The 21,123-nt window shown below is 40.0% G+C and overlaps 1 protein-coding gene across 1 annotated transcript; it reads left to right on the plus strand.

The window, feature by feature from the left end:
* The first annotated feature begins 1,170 nt into the window (after nucleotides 1-1,170).
* LOC308396525 (voltage-gated delayed rectifier potassium channel KCNH5-like) lies at nucleotides 1,171-20,735 on the plus strand. The gene is made up of 12 exons (XM_080881897.1): nucleotides 1,171-1,428; nucleotides 2,808-2,931; nucleotides 3,206-3,312; nucleotides 3,460-3,588; nucleotides 5,584-5,699; nucleotides 5,799-6,191; nucleotides 6,310-6,399; nucleotides 8,391-8,820; nucleotides 13,003-13,202; nucleotides 13,629-13,881; nucleotides 14,067-14,263; nucleotides 18,643-20,735. Exons 1-12 carry the CDS (start codon nucleotides 1,356-1,358, stop codon nucleotides 19,711-19,713), a joined length of 3,183 nt encoding a protein of 1,060 aa, XP_080738023.1. The 5' UTR covers nucleotides 1,171-1,355; the 3' UTR covers nucleotides 19,714-20,735.
* Nucleotides 20,736-21,123: the final 388 nt, after the last annotated feature.

The raw sequence follows: 21,123 nt of genomic DNA on the forward strand, positions 1-21,123 counted from the left end.
AACATTCATTTATTGAAACATGTGCAAATACTGTGTATGAGGCAAAAATAGAGTTCTAATGAGCTCTAAAATAATTTTTTGGTATTACCACATTTATTCATCAACACAGCCTGAACTCTTGCAAGTTTTAAGTTGTCTTCGGGAATAGTTCTCCAGGCTTCTTGAGGAACTATTAAAGCTCTTCTTTGGATGTTGACTGCCTTTTGTTTTGTTGTCTGTCAAGATGATCCCACACTGCTTTAATAAGTTGAGGTTCAGGCTTTGGGAAGGCCAATCCATGACTGATGGTGATCCATTAAATGTTTTTTCTCTCCAGCTATGTCATTATTGTACTGTCAGTGTTTTGGGGTTCATTGTCATGTTGAAAAAGGCTCTGGCCAGTCAGGTGCTGTCCACATAGTATTGGGATTTGGATCATAATATGAAATTATTTTTCTGCATTCATAATTCCATTAATGTTGATAAAATCTCCAACACTGCTGGATGAAATGCTGTCCCCACTCATGACAAAGCCGTCACTGTGTTTTAAAGATGACTGTAGACACTCACTGTTGTGTCTCTGTCCTAACTGTTGTTTATACATACTGTCAATGATTTGAGCCAATAATTTCACATTTGGATTAATTACTATTCTATTTGAAAGCCTGGAGAATTATTGCTTTTGACTAAAAATACAACAAAAAAAGCCTGGCTCCTTGGAAGCAAAATGTAAAGAAATGAAGACTTTTGCACATTTATGCATCTCCAGCTTCCTAATAAACCCATGAAAGGATGACCTGTTTGAATTATACTTGAACAAATTCCTGATATCAGATGTTTCATCATCATGCACGTTTTCTGAGTATTAAAAAGAAAAAGTATAAAACCCCATATTTTAACACGTATTTTAAATACAAATACGCGTCCAACCCCAGCATTTAAATTAATGCGGAAAGAAATCAGACATTTCAGGCCAGCTCGTGCGTCTGGACGGAGTTATGTATAAAGTGGAAACCTGAGACAATAATACCAGCAATACTCTAGAAAAAGACCTTAAAAATAAAAGTTTGTTTTATCAAGAACTAACAGTTAGTCCAGTGTTGGGCCAGTGTAGATTAGTGTGGCTACAGTGTAAGCATCGGTGGATATTAATTACAATTGACTTTGTGCACCCAACCAGCTCCAAATCTGGCCCAGCTCCATATGATTACAAAGAGGCTTTTATTTTTGAAGCCTCAGTCCGGATACACAGAGCTCCATCGTGGCGATCTTGACTCCGGTGGACCAGGCTCCCGCCGGGCAGACAACGGAGAAGGGTCAGTTAGTACCAGCACGACCACCGAGCAGCACCGAGTTTCTGACCTGAAACCTCCATAATGCATGGGGGCAAGAGAGGGTTGGTGGCTCCGCAGAACACTTTCCTGGAGAATATAGTCCGGCGGTCCAGCGGTGAGTTTGACTCTGAAATGGAAACAGAAATAAGTGATGCTTTCGATTTTATTTCTCAGCCAGGGAACCACACAGGACTGGGATGCTGAAGTATACCGACGTGTGTTATTTTTGTGCCATTTGCTGGGAAGCAGAATCAGCAATCACTGATTTTTTTTTCTTTTAAGTAGCATTTTTTTTTTTACCTGAAAGTTGACTGACACATTTCTTCTGATATAGAAAACAAAAAACAGTCACATTATCCGAATTATGTGGATAAATAATGAAAAATCTAAATTATAGTTTGCTCTTATGGAAGGCTTTTTAAATTAGCTCTAAATAAAATTAGGAAAACACTAATTATTTGTCTTACTTATCAAGTAAGAGTAAAGATTATTATTTATGTGATGAGTGCAATTTTACACCACCATATATTATGATTTTCACAATATGAGGAGTTTAAAGCATTTGTTTGAGGATTTGTGAGGTTGTTCCTTATTTATGCGCATTGTTGCAGAAGCTAAAGTTCATAAACGAATGAAATCTAGGCCATCTGCAGCTCCAGATTTGATGCATGGTGTTTGTTCAGTGGTATTAAGGAGTAAAGTTCTGCTAATGTGAGAACATATAGTCTCATTTTTACAAGAACTGGATTTGCAGCCAATCCTAAAGGTCGTAATGTTCTTTTCAGGGATGTATAATTTGATTTATGGCACTTTATCTCTTAGCTACAAATACCAGAGAGTAGAGCGCAGTTTTGCTGTATACCTTTTTTATGTTCCAGAAAGGAAATGCATGTCAGCAAAACAGCCAGTAACTGTACTACTGGCGTAAATATTTAAAGTACTATGTGCACAGCAGGCAATCAGACATTATTCTCATGAGACCCAGAGGCTTTTCTTACAAACGTAGATGGAGGGGTGCAACATTGATTCAGTGTCTGTAAACTTTACTCTTCACCTCAGTAATGTGGTGGTTATCTGAAATTCAGTCTCTATTGTCTGAATGTCTGACCACAAAAGCCCGCAGAATGAACAACATGTACAGTAAGTTCAAGTGTGCAATTTAATTTGGAAGAATTTCAGTCACCCTTTTGTCTGAAGACTGCAGACTGCTCTGAAACTGCAGTAAAGTGGAAGAAGTTTTCAGCTCTTCATCAATATTTGATTCGCATTATGAGTGGAACCTAAACAGCTTTTCTTTTCTCCGTCTCATCTGGTAGACAAATGTGGATGACTTTTGCATCTTGTTTCCATTATATGCAGTAGTAAATATAAACTTGCATTATGGTGATTTAATAATGTATGGCGATTTGATAAATAATAAAAGGTATATGTTTTATTACATATGTTTTCTTTATTTGTAATTTGGTGTTTAAAATTTCCTGTATTTTGTCTCAGAAACAAGCTTCCTGTTGGGAAATGCACAGGTCCTGGAGTGGCCAGTCGTTTACAGCAATGATGGATTCTGCAAGCTGTCTGGATACCACAGAGCAGATGTGATGCACAAGAGCAGCACATGCAAGTAAGATGCTCTTCAAGCACGCAGCACCTTTCTTTCTGGTGCTTGACTGGAAGCTTTAATCCACAATTTTAGTGTGTTTTTTTTTTCTTGTTTTTTTTTTTTATACATTGAATCTCCACTTTTTATTTATCAAAAGGGGAACTAATCTAAATACCTGGAAATAGTCAAACCTGAAGTATAAAAAAAACATATATATAAACCTTACATTATGGAAACTCATAATCTGTTATTCACATTTCACTATGTTTTCTTCCCTCTTTGTCTTATTTTGCAGTTTCATGTATGGTGATCTGACTGATAAAAATACGATAGACAAAATCAAACAAACATTTGACAGCTATGAGTCTAATTTCTATGAGGTGCTGCTGTATACAAAGAATAGTAAGTACTGTAAATTTGAATCGCAAGATTTTAACAAAAAACAAAAATAAAATGAATTAAGGAATAAATGTTAAAAAAGAAAAAGAAACGCACGATTAGAAGTGATATCTGGTCATTTACTTTTTGTTTTTTGATTGCTTCCCACAGAAACACCAATATGGCTTTACATGCAGATAGCCCCAATCAGAAATGAAAATGACAAGGTGGTGCTTTTCCTCTGCACCTTCAGAGACATCACCCTGTTCAAACAGCCAATTGACGATGAGTCCACAAGAGGTGAGAGACTTTATGTTACTGTACCAATAATTTCCACCTGATAGTATTCTGTATTTCATTGTATTTCTGGGATTTTCACATTGAAAGCTTTGGAGTTATCGCTAAAGGTCCAGCCATTACAATTAAAGACAAAGAGTGTTATAGATTTTGATTGCACATGAGTGGCTTTGACTTATAAGACATTAGTTTCCTGGTGTGTAACATACAACTGTCCAGGTGTTGTGTGTCCGGGTCAGTGAACAGTGGTCTCTGTGAGTCTATGCAGTGCCATATCCCTGGGGATTAATTGTGCCACAGAGACTTTTTCCATACACCAAGCAGAATTAAATGACAGTGAGGGCACAAGGAGAAGGTAGCTGTATGAATAATCCTGTTTCACAGAGGTAAAAAAGGGTGTGGCAGGTTTCTGAAGATTGATTTTATATACTATTATATTATTATTCATATATTAATAGTTAAATATTTTTCAAGTCAGGATTTATTTATATCATGAATCTGCAGCGGTGCAATATGCATGGTGCATTTAAGGAGTGGACCCAAATGCAGTTGCTGGAGACTGACGTAATTAACCGTTTATTAGGATTGTTATAAAAAAAAAAACTGAATTCAAAGTCCATTAATAAAGTCACCAAAAATCTGAAGAAAGGAGCCAGTAGAAATAATAATTAAAAAAAAAAAACTAACAGGGAGCATTCAAGGGAGATAACATAGAGACTTAGACAATGACTGAGGGGAAAGCAAAGGCAGGACTATTTATACACATCAGGGTAATCAGAGAAAGTGGAAACAAAGGGGTAACAAGGCACAGCCGAATCAATTCCAGACAACAAGACAAGAGGACAAAAGTTAAGCTAGTAACAAGACTTAGGAGACAGATAACTGCCAAACTAAAACAGGAAGTGAGAAGCTATAACTAAACAGGGACACATAGACACAAGAAAGTAGGAGGAACAAATAAAACAAATAGACCATAATATACAGAAACTGTAACAAAGAACTAAAAGACAAAAAATAAGAAACTAAGGAAGTACGTGAAAATTCAAAACATAAAGAGAATGTGAAAGAGACAGATCATAACAAATGCAAAAATGCAGGAAAAAATGTAAACAAACAAACAAACAAACAAAAACAAAAACAAATTTTTGTAGTAAGATAATCCCCAACATCTCTGAGACGTAATTGATCAGACATGATGTCACAGCACTGAATGGTGCACTCGGTCAATACCAACATAATGGTGATACTAATCAACAGGTATGAGAGCCTAAACCTGTTTATTTCCATTCACTGGCTAACAAAACACTGTGGGAAAAATTACAAAAAGAAAATGAGACTGCCCCTCATGCAACTGACTTCAAATATGGCGCCACACTTGTTTGTGTATGTAACAGGATACCTTCAAAGTTTGACTCTTTGTCAAAACAGATGAAAAAGAGACAAGCACATAGAGATTCTTTGATTTAGTCGATGCAAGTACACGGGACTTGTTTATTATAAATCTTGTAGAAATAATGTCAATTGAAATTGGGATCACTTTTATTTTTCCTTCAGTTTCTGTCACTTGTCTTTTCCTTCTGTGCTTCCTCTGGGAGTGGACCAGGTTTTCTTTTGCTGGGTAAAGTTTCCAAGTGTTGAAGTGTTGTGAACATTCCTAATTTCATATAGCAGGAAACAAATGCTCTCTCCTCTTCCTGTTTTGGCTGAGCAGTCGTGCTTGTGGCAGGTAGCAGACAGCAGTGCACAGTTAAAGCAAGGCTAGTAGGCAACCAGTCTAAACGCAGATGGTGTTTTTATCCAACTGCACAAATTCAGTTCAAGTCAAAAGATATCTATTGCCCATTTAACAAAGAAAATCAACGTCACCTAATACTCCCATAAACTCCAGTAAAATGTAAACATCTTAACATTAAATGCTCTTAAATGTTTCTTAATTCTTAAATAATGCCGGATGCCGTGCTGTTTTCCTGTGCATTCTGTGTTGCTGTCTGTGGATAGGGTGGACAAAGTTTGCCAGGCTCACACGAGCACTGGCCAACAATCGAAACTTGGTGCAGCAGTTAACACCACTCAATAAGTCGGAGGTCAGCCACAAGCCCTCCAGACTGGCTGAGGTGAGCAAGACCCAGAATTTTCTTTCTAGAATCTGTATCTTTTAAATATGGCTTAGAGGTTCTTGTATCATGACGGCAAATGTTTCCTCTCAATGAAAGGCTCTCCAGCTGGGATCAGACATTCTCCCTCAGTACAAGCAGGAGGCCCCTAAGACCCCTCCACACATCATCCTCCACTACTGCACTTTCAAGACCACTTGGGACTGGATCATCCTCATCCTCACCTTCTACACTGCCATCATGGTACCCTATAATGTTTCCTTCAGGACCAAGCAGAACAACTTGGCCTGGCTGGTTGTGGACAGTGTTGTCGATGTCATCTTTTTGGTTGACATCGTGCTCAACTTCCACACCACCTTTGTGGGTCCAGCTGGAGAGGTGATTTCAGATGCTAAGCTCATAAGAATGAATTACCTAAAGACGTGGTTTGTCATCGACCTGCTGTCCTGCCTGCCCTATGATATCATCAATGCCTTTGAAAACGGTGATGATGTGAGTAAACTTTAATAAAGATAATTCTTTTAATGCGGGATTAATTGCTCAGACAATGGTATGTCTTTCCACGTATACATTAAAACGTTTCTGCTTTACTGTTCTTTTTTTAATGTAGGATATCCTCACACATGCCTCTTCCACGGGTCATCTTCGTGAGTCACATTTCCACAGAAATAGCACACGGACTGAAGACTCCGTTCTCCCAGTAAGTAAATTTCTGTATTTCTTTAAATATGCTGTGATAAATATGGTTTGTACCATGCCTCTTGCTCTATGACAGTTTGGATAGGCTCCAGCCCCCCCGCCCCGCGACCTTGAATTGGATAAGCGGAAGAAATTGGATGGATGAATGGATGGAAATCAGGTCATATTATCGATCCCTTATGGTGACAAAACCACACTGAATAATCACATTGCAGAGTCTTTGAGCTCTTTGTTTTGAGTTTTTCACCCAGAACATTAGTATTGTCAACAATGATATCTACAAAATCCAGTGTTTACCGTGACCTAACGGCAAGAAGGTCCTGGGTTTGAATCCAGGAGGAGGCTGGGGCTTCCTCCCACTATCCAAAGACATGAATGGGTTAGGTTTATTGATGATTCTAAAATGGTCTTAGGTGTAAAAGCGAGTGACCAACCACACACAACCAGTAAGGGAATACTAATTTTTCCCTTCACCAACAGTGATTCCCATATGATTTTTGACCAGTATCTAGTGTTACTGTGGCCTTCTTCACTTGATTCTACATCATCACCATGACTGTCACATGTTTAAAATCGTGGGCAAGTTAATGTCACGTGGTTATTGGTCACCTGACTGCAAAACCTCCATATGGCCCTTGTTTTTTTTGTACCTACCCCTTATGATCACATTAAAGTTTTTAAAAAATAAGGTGGAGTCAGCTAAACTGGTAAACTCAAGGCTTCAAAACATCAGTCCACTAACCGGTAGGTGATATCATGATGAGTTCATTCATTCATCTTATATATATGATCTCTATTTACATTAGGAGAGAGCCAAAATAAGACTAATTCTAATTTAAATAACTGTATGTAATTGTAACTGTATTCAACTGTATGTAAATAATTTATTTTACAATATCAGTGTTGCAATAATATGTAAAAGCAGCCAAAAACAATCATGACTCCCGAGAACAAAACCAAGCAGTAGCATGATTTTTCAATTTTAGCAATGAAAAATATTCACCCTTTAAGGAGATATGGTTGTTGTTTTTTCATATGTACAAATGTAACATCTCTTTGTACAACAAAATGTAACAACTCTAGTCGCACTCCGTTCTTTCAACTCAAAAATATTAAATTTCACTGGCATCCCACAGGGATCTGTCCTGGAGCCTCTTTTATTTATCATCTGTCTACTTCCTCTGGGCCATGTCTTCCATAGATTTAATATCAGTTTCCAATGTTACGCTGATGACATGCAGCTCTGCCTGTGCACCAAATGTTCCACCACTTTTCGTACCACTGCTCTCTGTGTTTGCCTCCAGGAAATCAAATCCTGGTACTCCTGTAAACTTTATCAAATCGAATAGTGATAAAACCAAGGTTCTCCTCACTGACACCAGTTCACCTTGTGTAAATGTAAATGTTTCCCTCCCTATTGACGACTCTTCTCAGGTCTTCTCTCTTCCTGGTGCTCGGATCATTACCAGAACTGCCTCCATTAGTCACAACATACAGGCCCATCAGCAGCTTCTTTGGCTAATATCATATCATAATGATATCAAGATTCTGCTCATCACCTTTGAGACCACAACATCGCTCTGCAGTACCACTCTTAACTTCTGCACATCAACACACCCATTTTCACTCTTCTTCCTTCCATCTCACTGTCCCTTCCCCTCAACTGAATACAATGTGAGCTTTCAGATGCTCTGCTCCTAAACTCTGGAGTTCCCTCTCAAAGCGCACCTCTTTAAGTTGCCATACTCTCTCGGATTGTCTTCCACCAGTCACATGAATCCTCTGTTCTTAATGATTTTACACATTCTAAACTTGTTTTATTGACTTGACAGATATTTTCTTCTCTTAAGGTGAAATCATTTTAATCATGAAAACCAGTGTAAATTTATAACATAAGATAATAATGCAGCTTTCATCTGATGTACAATGTACAATGTATTGTATGTTTTAATCTGGATATCTGGTTCACATTTTCACTTTCTTTCTCTGTAGGGTCTCAGCAGCCTCTTCAGTTCCCTTAAAGTCATCCGCCTGCTCCGTCTGGGCCGCGTAGCCCGAAAACTGGACCACTACCTGGAGTATGGAGCTGCGGTCCTGGTCCTGCTGGTGTGTGTCTTCGGCCTGGTGGCTCACTGGCTTGCCTGCATTTGGTACAGCATTGGTGACCACGAGGTCATTGATGAGACCACCAACACCATTAAGACAGACAGCTGGCTCTACCAGTTGGCACTGAGTATTGGAACTCCTTACCGCTACAACACTAGCGGTAATGGCCGGTGGGAAGGAGGTCCTACCAAAGACACGCTGTACATTTCTTCTCTCTACTTCACCATGACTAGCCTGACCACAATTGGATTTGGTAACATTGCTCCAACAACAGATGGCGAGAAGATTTTCTCCGTGGCTATGATGATGGTGGGCTGTGAGTACCCAGTCACCACACACTGTATTTCCAACATGCATCACATTTAACAGTTTCTCCAAAGGTTTCACAAAACCTTTGAAAATGGCACAGGAAACATTTAACTAGCAGCCACAATGTGAGTAATACAGCCATATAATGGAACGATCCATGAGTTTTAAACTGTACTTGGAGCTGGGAAAGGATGTTTTAACCATATTCAGTAGCATCATTTGTGGGTGTTTACCAGAACAACAGCTCTGTAACAACAAAAACAGCCCTGTCTCCCCATCACTCCACACTAAACAAAGCATACATACTTTGATGTCATTCATGCATTCATCCATTCATAATATGGTAGTTGAACCTTGCAGGAGATGAAACAGTCTGGTTACACTTCCTTGCACGCTAGTCAAGATAACGTGCTCTCCAGTCCTGCTGGCTATTTACCAGCTGCCAGTAAAGCAACATATGGTACGCGTGTTCTAAAACATGAGGAGGATCTGTGCAGGATATTAAGTCCCAGCACGCTGTGATCAATACATGGCTGCTTTTACCCATAGTTAACATAGTGTATGGCATTACTGATGTATTTAGAGATGACTTTGCTTAGACACTAATATATTTATGTAACCACTATTGAAAAATGTCATGGGAGAGTTGACTTTGCTGTCTCTTTTTACATTTTCAACAAAGTGAAAGTGAAACATTGCAAATCAGTTGAATTTCTAGTTTTCACAAAATATTTTTGAACCATTTACCTTTATTTATTGCAACTTCCTCCTAACCTTTTAATGTGCATATCCTCAGTGGACATTATTAAGGAATACTTTGCTAGGACTGAACTGGGCCCCTGTTTTCCTTCAGAACTGCTTTAATTTTTCAAGGAATAGATTCAACAAAGCGCTGGAAACATTCCTCTGAGATTTTGGACCATACTGACGTGATAGCATCACACAGTTGCTGCAGATTTGACACCTGAACATCCCATTACACCATATACTGTAACAAAGGTGCTCTAGTGGATTGAGATATGGTGGCTATGAGTACAGTGAACTCATTGTCATGTTCAAGAAATCAGTTTGAGATGATTTGTGACAGGATGTGTTATCCTACTGGAAGCAGCCATCAGAAGACAGGTGCACTGTGTTCCTAAAGGGATGGACATGGTCAGCAACAATACTCATGTAGACTGAGCGGCTCAAAGTGTGCCCTGAAAATTTTCCTTTTCACCCAGAGAACTGTCGCTCATTGGATTTCTTCTCTTTTTCAGACCATTCTCTGTAAACTCTAGAGATGTTTGAAGGAGAAAATCCCACTATATCAGCAGTTTCTGGAAAACTCAGACCAGCTCGTCTGGCACCAATAACCACACCACATTCCCTTAAATCGCCTCTCTTCCCCATCATGATGCTCAGTTTGAACTTCAGCACATCAAATTGACCATGACTACGTGCCTAAATGCACTGAGCTGGTGTCATGTGATTGGCTGGTGTGTGTATTAGCGTCACAGAAACATCAACTAGACATCCATTTAAAACATTAAAAACCATTTTCAGTAGAAAATCTCTTCCTAAAGGTCTGGAAGCATGCTCTAAATCAGGGATGTAAATAGGTTGTCTATCTGTACCTGCCACCCTAATTGACCAAACGGACAGTTAATTATTATTTAAAATCACATTTCGATAATGACAGAATTCAATATTCAGAAAGTGAAGTAAGTATTTATTCCTTATAGAGCTAAATGATCCACAGACAACATTTTCCTCTTTTCATTCTGGTCATGGTTTCACGTTTAGCTGCAGCCTCGGTGCTTGAACCACTCTGAGTTTCGGCTTTGTCAATAATCAAAAGTGACATGTTCAGCGCCCATCACAGCCTGCTCTGTGAATGTCTGTCTGAGGGCCGGTCGTCACATCAGAAAAGTATTGCATGTTAATTCAGTCAGTCGTTTTTTCAATGCAGGGAATAAATGTCATTGCATTCTTCTGTATTTCTCATGGTCAGTAGAAACTTCATGAAGAAAGTCAAAGTTAAAGACTTCATTTATTCCCAAATTACCCTTAAATTTTCAGCAAATACAGATATTTTTTCTTTACATTCCCTGTGTTGCGTGACTTTCAGTATTTAATGGGACACGACTGTCAAATTGATGAGGATGAAGCTTATAACATGAACTTAGAAATGATACATTATGTTATATAAGTCTACGTATAAGTCACGCCATATTCCTTAGCTAACTTCAAAACTATCTAGAACTTAGTACTGTAACTACATTAGTGGTTTCTAAGTTATATCTTTGGTGTCTTAGTAATCTTTTGTGGTTCCAATTCACCAAAATAGAAAGGCCTATTTTTACTCCAGCCTGTTTGCTGCTTTCATCACACACTGCAGACAGAGTAATAGCTTCACCTTTGATCTCAGTGCCTGTACAGTACCTTGGTCATCACTCACCTTTGTGCACTAACCTTTGGCCCATCCCTCTAAAACAGCATGTATAGTGATGCAATAAAACCAGTGAGAACACAGAAAGTGACAGCCACGCTTCAAGCTTCGTACAGTCGAAAGTAAACACCCATTATTCTGATGGCGCCTGGATCACGATGATCATTCAGTCACACTGCAGTGTCGGCTTCAATTATGGCGCATAAATCTCCTGCTATAGATACGGTAATTATTTGAGTGGAAAAGGAATCGAAGAGAGGGCCAGTTTGCCTGCAGGCTCGGGTGTAGTAAGTGGACAATGAGCCATCACGTTAGATATGTATCCTAACCTCTGTGATCCTGCTGTGGTGACCGGAGATGAAGCTTTCCCGTTGAGTGGATAAAACCTCACAGTAAGAGATGCTGAGTGACACTTTGAGGTCACTGCAGCACGGCACTCCTACCCAGGAACTGTGGATTAGAAATTATATCATAAAGAGTTAGCCCATCCCTCGTTGTGTATATCAGGCTATGCATGCATGTATTTAAGAAAACTGCACTGTCAGCAGTGCTGTTTTGTGTACATTTACTTTTCAGTAAATTACAAAACAAAACAAACAAAATTATTAAAAACAAATAAATAAAATTCACTAAAGAGTTTATCCAAAATGTAAAATGCAAAAAGTACTATATTATTGTAGAACCAAGATATAATGATTATATGCTTGTAGTGCTTATACAGCATCACGTCAGATGGACATCCACACTGTTTTTAAGGTTTTCGTTTTTCTATCACTGTAAAATCTTTGAAATCTTAAAATTACTTTCATTTGTGCACCAGCGATTATGTAATTACAGCATCATTGATCAAGTGTTAGTCATGTATAAATCAGGGGATTGTGATAAAGAGAGGCAAGCAAAGGTTTGAGCAATCATAATCAAATGGCATAATTTGGTGATTATCAAAAGAAAAAGAAAAAAGAAGAGTCTTTGATGGTGCTGTACTCTTACTCCAGCCTTCATACAACTGCGAATGAGCGCTAACAAGATTTCCCTCAGAGTGGCCTGGAGGAGCAACTGTTCTGCATGAACAGGGTCTACAGGTTAACTCCTCATCAGGTGGGAAAATGACCTTTGACCTTATGACAAGTCACAAAAGTCCCCGAAGGTCTAGAAAGGCAAGTAGATGAGCTGGTTTGTTCCTAGAATGTCATTTGAAGGGAAAAAGTCTTCACGTGGTTGTGTGGAAGCCGGTAGCGTGGAAAACACTTAAAGGACAGTTAAATATCAGCATGCTCCGGTTTTTTCCCGTCATAAACCAGTAACCTCACCTGGAATTTTGCTCTATAACAGCTGGGACTCTAACCCTTAATTGGACAAGCGGAAAAAATTAAGGGAATAAAGTTTTGGATTAGATCTCAATTAATTATTTAATCTTTAATCCAAATATATATTTTTTTCATGTTAAATACTCCATTAATCACGCATATATTCCACTGAAACGTTTTGTCATAGGCAGTTTCCTCAACAATATTTAACTCTAAATTTGAGGTATGAAAGTTGGATACTGTGATCCCATAAATATGATTATTTGTTATCTAAAAGCATTTATCTCTTACAGGAGAGATTAGTTCTCTTGGCTAGCTTGAGAATGACTTGTCCCCCCAGATGAGCTGGAAGAGATGGTCATGTCTCGGATAAGCGTAAGAAGGCGGATGAATGAAAACGTTAGATTCGAATAAATAAGATGAACTCTTGCTCTTCTGTCTTTTCTTTTAGCGCTGCTATATGCCACAATCTTTGGAAACGTCACCACCATCTTCCAGCAGATGTACACCAACACAAATCGCTACCACGAGATGCTCAACAATGTGCGTGACTTCCTTAAACTTTACCAGGTTCCCAAAGGTCTGAGCGAGAGGGTCATGGACTTCATCGTCTCCACCTGGGCCATGTCGAAGGGCATTGACACAGACAAGGTACAAATCTGTGCAAAAGTTTCAGGGGGTGCTTTCAAAAACTGATGTGCCATTACTTGTCAGATTTATCTTTTGGATTTCATGTTTTCATTTATTGGCTTTCCCAACAACCCAATTAAAGTTTATGCCCTTGGTTAAATCTTGCCTGCCTCCCATATCTGCCTTTTAGGTCCTGAACTTCTACAGTCCATGCAGTCAGTAACAACATTACCATTGTTGTTCTCATGAAGTAAATCCGATCACATGGTCCAACATCTGGAGTTTAAAGATTATTTAAAGAAGCAGCTTTCATGTCTCTGCAGTTCTATTTTTAAAACGTTTAGTAATACATCTGCTAAATGAGCAGCGGAAATGTGCTACATATTTAATGTCCTCCAGTGATGATGCATTAAGTGTTTGCTGCACAAATCTCACCATGTCTTTCAGGTTCTCTCCATCTGTCCTAAAGACATGCGTGCAGACATCTGCGTCCACCTCAACAAACAGGTGTTCAATGACCATCCAGCTTTTCGCCTGGCAAGTGACGGCTGTTTGCGCTCTCTCGCCGTGGAGTTTCAGACTACACACTGCGCACCTGGAGACCTCATCTTCCACATCGGGGAGAGCGTTGATACGCTCTGTTTTGTAGTCTCGGGTTCACTCGAAGTCATCCAAGATGACGAGGTCATCGCAATACTAGGTAATCCAGGGCAATATTGTGAAATAGACCAAGCAAAGTTGTACCTGCTGCTCTCAGTTGAAGTTAGAGCAAAGTTTTCTGAAGTCCTTTTTATGCTTTACAACCTATATGTGTTCGACTTCATCCCATTTTATTTATATTTATCTGAGCCAACAGATGTTTATATGATATCTGGCCCTGTTCAGGTAAAGGTGACGTGTTTGGAGATGCATTCTGGAAAGAGACCACGCTGGCTCGAGCCTGTGCGAATGTGCGCGCTCTGACGTACTGCGACCTGCACGTCATCCGGAGAGAGGCTCTGATGCGGGTGCTGGAGTTTTACACCGCGTTCGCCAATTCTTTCTCCCGCAACCTCATCCTCACCTGTAATTTGCGAAAACGGGTAAAACTTTCACTGTCCTGTCTTTTAGTAAAGGATGTTAGTGTCATCTTAAAGCAAGGGATTACTGATTGCATTTTGTTGTCATAGGCAAAAGAGATAACAGGGTGCACAGCTCCCACCCAGCTGGACTTCAACATTGTACATTACACTACTAAAATTACCAAGGTGCAATGGACTGCAAGTGAATCAGTCTTTACAATCTACAACAAATGCAATACAACCAAACCTGCTTCTTTACAACATAAACTCTCCATCTACAAACTCCTACATCATCAAGAGCTGAGCAACCAAACCCAGTGCACAGGAACATCTATAACCACAACTTTTCACCAACTGACAGTATGAATAAAAAACACTTTTTCTTATTTTGTTTGTATTGCAAAGCATTTTGCAATGTCTTGCCATGCATATGCTAAACACACATATCTATATGTGTGTTTAGTACTTAAATGATCATTAAATTTAAAATAAAAGGAGAAATAAAGAACGAAAAGGTGTTTGTGCCAGCAGTAAATCATAGACAAAAATTAGAATCAAATCCCTTCTTTGCAGATGAGACTTCATTCATACAACATGTGCTGTGGCCTTGAGCTAGGCAGCATGGAATACCTGAGTGCGATGCAGAGTTGTATACAGTTTTCCATAAAGTGTGTAATGGTAAATGGATTGTGTATATATATATATATATATATATATATATATATATATATATATATATATATATAGCACATTGTCTTTGTATCGACCGCTCAGAAAGCCTTTTTATCAAATTACAAACTGAGAGTGAACAGCTCAAATGTGAAGAGGATAAATGTAAATAAATCAGCACATGCACACTGTCTCCATCCAGATTTCCCCAATCTGTGAAAAGGACAGTGACAAAAAATTAGTTCAAAGCTGAACAATTAGCCGGTCCAAACTAAGGCTCTAATATTTCATAGAGTTTCTCCTGGCTACGCATATTGATCCCACTACAGCACGGAGCTGCTTTGCTTTCCAGCCACAAGAGTAGGTTTCTTATACATTCTGCTGTAATACTATCTTTTAAGTTCTTAATGGATGTTCATATCGCGTCAAGTCATCCCAGGGCACGTAGTCTGTTGTGTTCTTTGTTCAGGACTGAGATGTATGAAATACTTTTGAGGATGTAGGTTTAAAAAATTTGAAGGAATTAAACAGACTCATAACAGCTCGAACTCTGGCTGTAACAAAGCAGATCGGCCTTTTAAGAATGTTTGAGCAATTGTTGGAAGTGCTGTGTAGTAAATATTAATTGGCACAGTTTCGTGGCAGGTATTTGGACTTTGCAAAAGTCTCAAGCCCTCTTCATTTCTTTATGTTTTGTTAGGAAAATGGGAAATAGGTGCAGTGGTTTATTGAAACCTGTGCAAACATACATGGACAGTATACAGTATATGAGGCAAAAACAGTGTGTACAATTCCTAATGAGCTTTAAAAACAGTATTTGGTATGACCACCTTTATTCTTCAACACGGCCTCTCTCAGACAAGCTTTCTTGTTATTTCTTAAGTAGTCTTCAGTCTCCAGGCTTCTTGAAGGAAATTCAAAGCTCTTCTTTGGATTTTGGCTGCCTTTTGTTCAGTTTTCTGTTAAAATGATCCCACACTGCTTCAATAATGTTGAAGTGTGGGCCTCTGGGGAGGCCAATCCATGCTGATAGTGTTTGATGGTGTGTTTTGTCTATCCAGGTATATTTTTACTGCATTGGCAGTGTGTTTGGAACCATTGCCACTGACTTTCAGCACAGTCCTTGTGTAATTTGGCATACCTCAGCCTCAGTTTTACTTCCTTGAGAATGGCTCCTTGACAAACACACTTCCATTGAGGCCACTTCTGAGGAGGCTTCAGTCAACATTGAAGGGCCAGATGCATCTTTCAGGTCCTGTGTCAGGTCTTAACATGAATGATTCATAGGACATGTTGAAGTGGCTTAACATCCTGTGTACAAGTACTGGACTGAAAATTAGGGGTGCAACGATATTCGTATCGATATTGAACCGTTCGATACAGTGCTTTCGGTTCGGTACGCATATGTATCGAACAATACAACATTTGTAATTTATTTTATCAACTTTCCTTCTGACGATGCTGTCTGTGTGGAGCGCTCAGTGAATCTGCGTTCGACTACTCCGCCTAGGCTGCACTGTCGAGCGCAGATCCACTGAGCGCTCAACACAGACAGCATAGTCAGAAGGAAGAGCGCAGGGCACCTCCCCCACCCTCATTCAGATCTGGCGTTTGGAATTATTTTGGTTTTCATGTGAGGTATGACCCTGAAGGTAAGCGAGTCATGGACTAAAGTAAAACAGTATGTTGGATGTGCCATGCAATGCTCAATTACATGGGTGTGAACTAGTGTGTTAGCGCAGTTAGCTCGTTAACGTGTTGGCCGTCTAGCCCCACGCAAGGGGCGATCGGCGGTAGCTCGTTAATGGAGATTTGCCGTGTTGTGGCGTTAAGGTCATTTCAACGAGATTAACCTGAAAGCACTAGTGGGAACACAACGAATATGACTGCACATTTACACCGACATCATCCTAGTGCAAAAACAAAAACAACAAGCATGCTACTAACTTTAGCCGAGTCATTTAGACAGCTGTTAGCACATGATTCTCCTTATGCTGCTGAGAATATAGCCCAGAAGAAGCGGATAGTATAGCTTTTATTTTGGAAAGAGACATTTCTCTGTAATAAACTCTCTTTTCCAAAGATGAGTGATTCCTCAATCAGATACAGGGCTCACAATATCGCTAGCCCGATGTCCTGGGGCTAGCGATTTTTTTCAGTCGGGCTACCAAAATCTATCTCTGCCCTGCCCGTCGGGCTATTGTAGGGAAAATATATGTCAATGCTTTTGCATTCTTTCAGAAATGTAGCTGGGTAATTATGTCATTGGCATCGGTGAGCCACTGTCAATATGTGACATATTGAAATCGCTTTTGAATTTGCGCTTGTTTTTTTGCTTTCACTTTGCAATCGTGCAACTGTGTATAGAGAGCGACAGCACTGATCTGTGAGTGATGATAATTTGTGCACCAATTCCTCTGACATCGTCTTATTAATTGTTAGCTTACTATGCAAACATGACAAGTGAAATCTCCTGCAGCTTAAACATGTGAGAGGTTGATCGCGCAGAGAATCGCTGAGCTTATGTGAGTGTGTGTGTAAAAGCAGCAGGATATATATTTTAGTTCTGCTGAGCCAAATAAGACAGGTCAGGGTGAAGAAGTGACAGCCAAAGAAAAGCTTACCACAAAACGGAGAAGTTATGACAAATCAGACTATAAGGCAAAAAGAAAGTGCAGCTTCATGGTTTCATGGACAAAAGAATTTCTGTGGCTGCAATATGACGAGCTATATAACCAGGGGTGCACATAAGTGGTCCGCAGGTGCGCATTCGCTGTCAAAATAAAAAACATGCACAAGGGTTAGGGTTAAATTTAAAAACTGTACTTTTGAGTTAAAATATATATTTATAAGTTTAATAAATGACAAATTAAAAAGGCATGAACATTTTTTTGTATCGAAAAAATATCGAACCGTGACACCAAAGTATCGAACCGAACCGTGAATTTTGTGTATCGTTGCACCCCTACTGAAAATGAGTAAACAAGCAGCCAAGCCTGGAGAGACACTGCTCAAGAGCACTTTGAAAAAATAATAATAGGGAAGTCTGACTTCTTTAAAGCAAAATATAAAGAAATAAACAGTGACTTAAGAGTTCTTTGCATGTTTAATAACATAACAGGTCCTAGACATTTTGTAGATTACTTATGGGCAGCCGAGCCCATTAGTAGCTGTCTTCTACATTGGTTTTCTAATCTATTTCTAATCATCTAAACTAGTCAGTTTCAGATTAATCCAAAAATGATATTAAAGAAGTTGATGCTAACTATTACACTATTAATATATCAGTTGAAATAGTGGGAGCTTTGTACACAGTGGGCTTTAACCTGGGATTCATGGGGGTAAGTGTTTCACAGATTAACTTCTCAGGTACACCAGCACTGAAAGTTTCTACCAGAGTGGTATCGGAAGGTAGTGAGACGCTTGGAGTTTATTGACATTTCTTTTCTTTGTCTTCAGAAGGAATCAGGAAAGACTCAGAGCCTAAATTGTCCTCCATTATTGACTTGTTGCTCCATTAACGGTTTCCCTTGTGCATTACTGCTTTCAGCTCATAAATATTTCAGCATTCACAACAGCTGCAGGCAGCTGTCCTTGCTTTGAAGCTGCATTATACGGACATTGTACAACTTGCTTCGTCCAGGTCGAGCACTAGAGCATGCACACTGTAAGTTACAATTTACAGTGTGTCCTGTATCAGTGTCCTCATGCACGCACTCTCCCTCTTGCAGGTCATCTTCAGGAAGATTGCCGATGTGAGGAGGGAGCAGGCGCATCAGAGTGATGTGACTCTGTCGATTCCCGAAGACCACCCGGTTCGCAAGCTGTTCCAGAAGTTCAGACAGCACAGAGACGCTCAAACGGGAGAGTCCAACACTTACTTAGATCACAACTGCGTGCAGGTGGAGATGCAGCAGCACCCCCAGCACCACACTGACTCAAACTCTTACACTCAGCCCAGTCACTCAGCATCTCCTCAGCAGCGGCAGGAGAACACCTCAGCAGGAGGGGGGAACAGTTGCAACATGCCTGAAAAGTCAGAGCAAAGGCGCACAATGGAGGCGGTGGAGTCTGCATCAAAGCCTTGTCCAGAGAGCCGGTTTGGCCAGAGCAGTGGTGCAGGTGGAGAGGGTAACGCAGGGAGCAGCAGAGGTGTGAGAGGCTGGGCAAAGTTTAGAAACGCCACATCTGCTGAGCCAGCACGTCCTCCTGTCGAGCAGGAGAAGCAGACTCAGAAAGCAGACGAGTGGCCGAAAGGATCGCAGTCCTCAGAACAGATCGCAGCCCCCAAAACGAACCACAAATCAGGGGGAGGCGGAGAGAGGGGAAGCACAGAGGGCAGCAACAGCGCAGGTGAGGAAACAAGCGCCCTGCACAAAACCGACTCCTGCGACAGTGGTATCACAAAGAGCGATCCACGCATCGACCGAGCAGGAGATTCAAGAAGCTCCTTCGAGCGAAGCCCGATGGAAAGGAGCCCCATGGAGAGAAATCCATTCGAACACAACCTCGGGGTTTACGCCGAGGTCTCCCTCAGACACTCATTCGTGCAGCCGCTGTCTGAGCAAGCACTGCTTCAAGCGACGCTCCACGCGGCCAAGCTGGAGCTGAAAGCAGACATTCAGATACTGAGCGGGAGACTGTCGCTGCTCGAGGCTCAGGTGAGCGAGATCCTCAGGCTGCTGTCGGTAAAAAGACTCTCTCTGCCGCCAGCGTCCTCTCCAAAAGCAAGACGGAAAAGTCAAGACTCGGTCACCGCCTCCAGGCCGGCTTCACCCAAAACAGAGGACGAGGATCTTTAAATTTTCTCACTTAATAAAAAAAATAAAAGGATTAGATAAGCATCGTGCATGTCCTGCTGGACTACAAGTTTTAATACTTGATTGCATGCAGAAATGTTACCTTAGCACCACAAGGATCCAGGGATTTATCTTATACTGTAGCTTTTAACTTATGAGACACTTGTGTGTGAGAGGAAGCAGGGACAAATAATTAACAACAAGCACAAAAAGGAAATGATGCTTGATGAGGTGCTTGGCAAAACATGCAAGTTTGATGAAAATAAGATGGAGTAGTTCTTTACGTTTCTGGAAGTCAGTTTACAGTTTTGAGGTTTTTTATTTTGTTTGTTTTCTTGGTAGAAAACCTTGAAGTTCACATTTCTATTTTGTGGACAAGCTGAAGCTCAGTGAGCATTTCATCATGCACAGTGTATTATAAATACACAGCTTTATCTTATTTAGGAGGGAAATCCAGAGTTTTTGTTGCTCATCCTCAGTGGAGCGACTACCTTCCGAGTTAATTATCAGGTAATTAAATGTGCCTTACAATAGCAAAGCCTCACTGCGAGCTGTTTTGATGAAATCTAATGTTATATATACATATAAATCTATATGCATTGTCTTATTTAAAAACTCATTTCCTGTGCATGTAAAAATAAAGGACAGCAATGCAATAATGCCACTTTTACATTTTTGTTAAAGGTTTCTTTTCCTTCAGGATGTGAACATGTCACCAGGTTTTTGCAGCAGACTCATTGTGCATTTTTCTTCACGTAGCTTTGCATCTTGCTCAGGTATCTTTGTTCTCAGACTGAATTTGAACGATTTCTATTTATTAGCCATTTTGTAGGATAAATGGTACTGCATATCCTGTTTTAATCATTTAAATGATGGTTCACTATGCATATCTAAAGGGAAGGTGCACTAAACTCAGTTTGTTCATATTTTTTGGTGGTTTATGAAACCACTGGGGAAATTCTGTGTGAACTGTAAGGGTCCAAGCATGTGACTGTTAAGTATGTCTGTTCTATGTTACGGTCAGAGACGACCTTGCATGCATCCGAGGGAGCCTGTCAACTGTGAAATGAGTAATGAAAAGTAATGCCTGCTCACCATCTGTTGTTTAGTTTCTTCTCTTATGTAACACAAAAGTCTGCCTTTAAACTGGAAAGTGCAACACGCAAGCGGGTTTCATGTCACAATGTTTTGTTTAATCCAGGTGAGTCACAGGAGGATACCGATTACAGTGGATTTACACTTGACTTTCTTCAAATATGATTTTTATTTAGCAGTTGACAAACAAAGCAACACTTTTGCACTGACTTCTGAATCATCTTTAAACATCAGTGCTAATAAGGAGGAAGGATGGATGGATGGATGGATGGATGGATAGATCACAAATACTTAATTGTAGGTGCCCACATGGAGATA

Source organism: Rhamphochromis sp. 'chilingali' (assembly GCF_963969265.1).
Source record: "Rhamphochromis sp. 'chilingali' genome assembly, chromosome: 5".
Lineage (NCBI taxonomy): Eukaryota > Metazoa > Chordata > Actinopteri > Cichliformes > Cichlidae > Rhamphochromis > Rhamphochromis sp. 'chilingali'.

Coding starts and splice junctions, on each gene's coding strand:
- LOC308396525 (XM_080881897.1), top strand. CDS start 1,356: ATGCATGGGGGCAAGAGAGGGTTGGTGGCTCCGCAGAACACTTTCCTG. Junction 8,821..13,002: donor GGCTATGATGATGGTGGGCT/GTGAGTACCCAG, acceptor CTTTTCTTTTAG/CGCTGCTATATGCCACAATC. Junction 13,203..13,628: donor AGGGCATTGACACAGACAAG/GTACAAATCTGT, acceptor CATGTCTTTCAG/GTTCTCTCCATCTGTCCTAA.